General features: G+C 35.5%; 1 protein-coding gene across 1 annotated transcript in view; it reads left to right on the top strand.

Moving 5' to 3' along the window:
- Nucleotides 1-2,115: 2,115 nt before the first annotated feature.
- The window catches only part of LOC145239758 (uncharacterized), a 340,227-nt gene continuing 336,342 nt past the window's right edge, over nucleotides 2,116-6,000 (top strand). Inside the window, exon 1 of the mRNA XM_080103182.1 lies at nucleotides 2,116-2,417. Coding sequence (XP_079959308.1) covers nucleotides 2,169-2,417 — 249 coding nt within the window. The 5' untranslated portion in view covers nucleotides 2,116-2,168. The remainder of the gene's footprint in view (nucleotides 2,418-6,000) is intronic.

Raw genomic sequence — 6,000 nt, 5'->3', positions numbered from 1 at the left:
TTGGTAGAGTTCTCAAAGGTCAAATCATTAAATTTTGACCCCTTAACAGACAAATTTCTGTCCGAAAACGGATTACAAAGATTTTCCCAAATCTCACTACCCTGTATATCAAATTTCGAGTCTGTAGACTGAAAGTTGACGGAGTTATTATGTAGGGAAATGTACACAGACAGACAGATAGACACTTTCACTTATATATATATATATATATATAGATAGATAGATAGAGATATATACAAATACCCGTTCACATACATTTTTTCATGATAAAGCTAGAACCCAGAATTAGATGAAATCGAGCAATTGCATCGACAACGGACAATGCCAGACCCAAAGTGGGTTTTGATCTACTGCATCTCATCAGTGACGTGCTCTGACATAGGCGTGAACCCAGGTCGTCGCACACATGAAGTGTGCAGTACTGACGACCTAACCATATGAGCCACGGCGCAATCTATTGGCTATGCCTCGATTTTAATTTTTATATTTTATCTAGTTCTACATTCTACCATGAGACAAGTCACGCGTCCCATACAACTAAGATAGTTACTGCTGGTATGCAGGTGGTAAACATCACATCTACAAACACAGAGCACGTCACTGATGAGATGCAGTACATTGAATCCTTCTTTGGGTCTGGCGTTGTCCGTTGTCGATGCAATTGCTCGATTCCATCTAATTCTGGGTTCTAGCTTTATCATGAAAAAGTGTATGTGAACAGGTATTTATATATATCTATCTATAATCTCTTCTTAATGTCTAATATATACATATCTATAATATAAAGCTGAACGTCTGTGTGTGTGTCTGGTCACGAATAGGCTCCTATATGGTTGACTATTATAGAAAACTGAGCACATATAATGATAGAAGATGTATCGAGACACAGGAATGGGTATGTTTGATCTGGCATAATGATGATTCATTAAAATTGTGCGGTCTGCATACGTGCCTGGTCCACAAAGTATGGAAATAAAATATTTAAAAATGAAAAAAAAAACGTTTACAAGTGTTTTTGATATAGATGTACATAAGAATACTTTGATAAGTATGTTTTAACTTAAATAGGGATGGTATAATAAAATTGTGAGGTTTGCGTTCGCGACTGGCCTCCATAGAATGGAAATAAGCACAAACTTTAATAAAGACTTTTCATATCTATCTGCGTAAGTATACTTTTATAATTATGTTTCAGTTTGAACAAATATGGTATAATAAAATTATGGGGTGTTCGTTCGCACCTGACCTCCATAGAATGGAAATATGTCACAAAGTTTAACAAGATCCACAGAGAGACTCTGTCAAAAAATACTTACTCCGTCCTTCCGTTTTGGCCGTGCCTAACGTACATTATAAATATTTTTCTGTATTTTCGTTTTTTTACATAAGTGTAATTCTAAATAAGCACCTAGATATTTGCCATGCATGATAGCATACCAAAAATTCAAAATATCGTCATGTTTTACAATTTTTATTATTTTGAAAAATGTCAGAAGACTGAAAATTAAAACTCAACGTTTGTTCCATTAAAAACTCAACTCATTTTGAGTTTTTATACAATCTAAATATCCCCGTATTCTTAAATATTACCTGTATTACCACGGGACTGCTTTTCTGCAGGTTACAACATGGTTGTCTTCAAATATGTTAAATAAATGCTAGTTATAATTCGTTTTCATAAAGTAATCAATTTTTTTCACTCCATTCAACATTTTCATTCCTCTTATAATATTATCATTCAGCTGATAGTCTATTTATATCATTAATCCTTATCCTCTAGTGGCTTTTAGCTTTCTACGTTCATTAGCAAAAAAAAAAAAAAAAAAAAAGATTAAATACAAAGTACTAAAATTGATAAACGACGTTCAGACTGTTGGGGTAGGGTGGGGGAGAAAAACGTATACCTACCAATTCATTATATATCAGTAATGTAAAAGTTATCTCCCTTGCTTTAAAGGAATTCGTAAAAATGTCAGCCGTTCAGCGGCTGAAATAATATTTGTAGTTTGATTCTCCTAAAAACGGAAATATTTAGGTTTTTCGTCTTTTTGTTTTGGATTTCATAGTCGTGCAAAGTAAAATAATAATTAAAAACTAATAGATATCAATAATAATAATAATAATAATAATAATAACTATTATTATTTCAAATATAACAATAATCAATCATGCCATACAAAAAAGGTGGCGGTCGAAACTGCGCTGTCTACAATTGCTCTAATAACCAACGAAAGTTGGGTCGTTGGAGAGATGATTATTGCTTCATTCACAAAGGTTTAACTCACAGACAGTGTCCTTGTCGCGAACCGTTTCGGTTCTGTAACATTCCTCAGGTTACAAAATCAGGCGATCAAACGAGACGGATCCAGTGGCTGAAAGCGATACACAGGCTGAACATGCCACTGACAAGAGGAGTAGTAAGTATTTTTCATGCACTTTTTTTTTCACTCTTGATTTCTTTCGGAAATTTAAGAATTTTTGATTCTTTAATACGACAGGGGCGCGTTCGAAACTAAGATTTCTCTTTGTTTTTAGAGCAAAAACATAAATGAACCATAATGCTTGACCTTTGAATTTAAACGTTATCCGGGGTTTGTATTACTGTACACATAGATTAGAAAAAGTTGTCAAAAAAAACAAATATATAACAAATAAATGTTATCAAAGGCAAGATAAGTTACTTTTCTGCCAAACTGGATATATTTTTCATGTTTTTATTCAATGTAACATGTTTATTCAGCTCGAAAAACATACAGTGTTTACCGATGTATTCGAAAATTCAAGATGGCGTCTCACGCCCTCTTTAACACCGTAAGTTTGGGAAAAGGTGTTATAAATAATAAATTATACAAAATACTATTAAAAACTCGCCGAATATATGTCAACCTATGTCAGGGTAACATATATTGAGCGAGTTTTTAACAGTATTTTATTCGGTTTTTTATTTATAACACCTTTTCCCAAACTTACCGTGTTAAAGAAAGAATCAGACGCCATCTTGAATGCTCCAATACATCGGTAAACACTGTATGCTTTTCGAGCTGAATAAACATGTTACATTGAATAAAAACACGAAAAATATATCCAGTTTGGTAGAAAAGTAACTTATCTTGCCTTTGATAACATTTATTTGTTATATATTTGTTTTTTGACAACTTTTTCGAATCTATGTGTACAGTAATACAAACCCCTAAACACCTTCCTCTCATGTTCAACTTCTTAAAGAATGGATTTCTAAATATTATTTCAGCACGGTACCTTCTCTGCACAAGTACCGACAGTTAAGCTTTAAAATTAATTTCTAGTTTCGCACAATTGTAAAGTAAATATCACGTCGTTTCGCCAATATTTTACGCGTTTAATTTAATTTATGATGATGATGGTGGAAAAGATAACAAAGATTTGACCATGCCGAGAAAAACAAACACCTAGCCAAACACGAAAGGACGATCCTGGTGGACATACATGCCGAGTGCTTTTGGTGCCAACAAACGAAACGACTAGCAACAAAACAAACATATACGTTGCGTGCGTCCACCGGACACTGACTGCCGATGACAAATCGACCGACTTATTTACTATAGCAACCCTTTGTTTTAAGGCTTGAGTGAAAATTCTAAACCATGGTAAAAGAGGATTTTTGAACGCGCTCTTGTATTAAAAGAACTGGCATTTCAATAAAGCGTTTGTTTTTCTTTGGTTTGAGAAATTGAAATATCAAGGGAGATAATCATGCTTGTCGTGGATTTAAAATACGAGAAATTATTTCGGTTTTAAGAATCAAATTCATGCAAAAAAAAAAAAAAAAAGTTGCTTATCTAGCAACTTTATCCATCCACCCCGGGGAAAAAACAAAGATAAAGAAAACTCTGGTGTACGTACCCCGTACCCGTGATATATATATATATATATATATATATATATATATATATATATATATATAAAAGTCAAGTACGTCCAAGGATGGAATACTGCTGCCATATCTGGGCAGGAGCTGCTAAAAACAGCCTATCCTGCCTTGACAGAGTACAAAATAGACTTCGTGGCTTAGTGGGGGATACCCTTTTCTCTACCCTGCAACCTCTCTCCCACAGAAGAGACATTGCGAGCCTATCCTTGTTTTATTGTTATGCCCATGGCAGGTGCTCGTCTAAACTCCAATCTCTGGTCCCCCCTCGCCAATTTTTCACGAAAAACACCCGTCTAGCTGAATCCACTGTGAAAAATTTCCCCCACTCTTTATCTGTGCCTAAATCAAAATGTGGATTCCATGAACAAAGCTTCTTTCTTAGAACTGCATGCCTGTGGAACTCTGTTCCGTCTGCCTGCTTCCCACCTGACTACAACTTGGATGTCTTCAAGTCCAACATTAACAAATTCCTAATGAACCGCCCCCTTAAGTAAACACTTCATTAAATCTCCACACTAACGTACTGTACTTGCAATAACCCTTATCCCTGATTGGCTTCCGGGCCTTGATAAGTGGTGATCACCGTGTAAAAAAAAAAAAGAAAAAAAAAAAAAAGAAAATATCGTACACAGAAAATTACGTAAATTTATTAAGTAGGTTTATTTATAGAATATTATTTCAAGCGATTTAATGAGAATGCGTAGACCTCTTCCCTCCTCATATTAAGAATGGTTTGTAAGAAATTTCTTTTCCATACGCCCAATTTCCTCCCTGCAGATAGCAAATGAAATTCCACAAACAAAGCCATACCTTTAAAACTCAGATTTTATTCACAATGTATCAGAAATGAAAGATCTTTGGTCATGGTAAGTCCTTTGCAAAAACCGTGGCTGAATTTGCTATCCATACGCATGGAGCTTTTAGTTTGATTCCTCTGTGGGAATGTTAGTTCGGGTTTCCTTTTAGAAGGATCCATGTTGTACATGGTGAACATGGTGTGAATGTTGGTGCCCAATACGGCATATTTTGGGACCTTGTGGTCTCTGAAAGAAATAGGAATAAATTTCTATAATCAAATATATCATGCCGAACATAAAATATCCTCATTGGGTAAAATAAGTTCAGCAATTATGTTGTCTCTGTATTTAGAGAAATGTCCTTCATTCACCCACTGTTTGGTGTCCAAGAAGGTAAAATCCTGGTACTCTAGACAGAGCGCCGCTGTTGTAAGTCTGCTGTTCCCGTGTTCATTCTCAGACTGAAAAAATAATACATGAATACAAATTGGCGTCAAGACAAGATTTGGCGCATTCAAATTAAACCAAGGACAGACCGTCTTACAAAGCATGTAGGTAGCCCAAAACAATATGGCGGTTGTACGTGGAAAATTTCTCACAGGTTTTCTAAAATCTCGCAAAAGTTTGAATTATTTGGAATTATCTTCTGTAAATGTTACTCTACGCTACAACAGAACACCCACCACTCTAATTTGGGGTTTTAAGGGTATGTGAGACTGCTGACAACAAATCTGATAATCAAACCTGTCGTAAATTTATTGGTTGCATGGTATTAATCCCTAGTACCTGGCACTATTTTGCGCCATTTCACTGCCTTTGTTAAAGCTACGCAGTAACGATTCTTATGATGACATTTCACAAAGCACATGAATACATGGCGGATATTTGAAATTACAAGAAATATACCTCATAAAAAAGAAAGTTTTCACCTCATTTAATAGTGTAGCGATTTCACCGCAGATGTTAGAGTGGCTGGACAAGGAGCGTTCCAGTTGCGCATACATCTGTTATCTACACCCATGCAAATATTACACCATAAATGGGAAACTTGGTAATTGTCACGGACGGGGTTGAAAGCACCCCACATGACAAAGGTGTTGACTTTTAATCCAATTTTTTCTAACAGCTTTTGCTGGAGCCGGTCTGCACCTATAAAAAAGGCACTGTGCGCGAAACCCAATCAGTCAAGTCAGATTTCCCTTTAAGCGTTAACAAGCACCATGATGCTCACTCCGTCTCACGGTGTTAAAGCTGTTAATATGATTTTGCATGCCTTGCATCTGGAACTTGTAA

This window comes from Euprymna scolopes, chromosome 19, assembly GCF_053919585.1.
Source record: "Euprymna scolopes isolate OS-2025 chromosome 19, ASM5391958v1, whole genome shotgun sequence".
In the NCBI taxonomy this organism is placed as follows: Eukaryota; Metazoa; Mollusca; class Cephalopoda; order Sepiida; family Sepiolidae; genus Euprymna; species Euprymna scolopes.
This window is presented reverse-complemented; position numbering and strand designations above follow the sequence as displayed.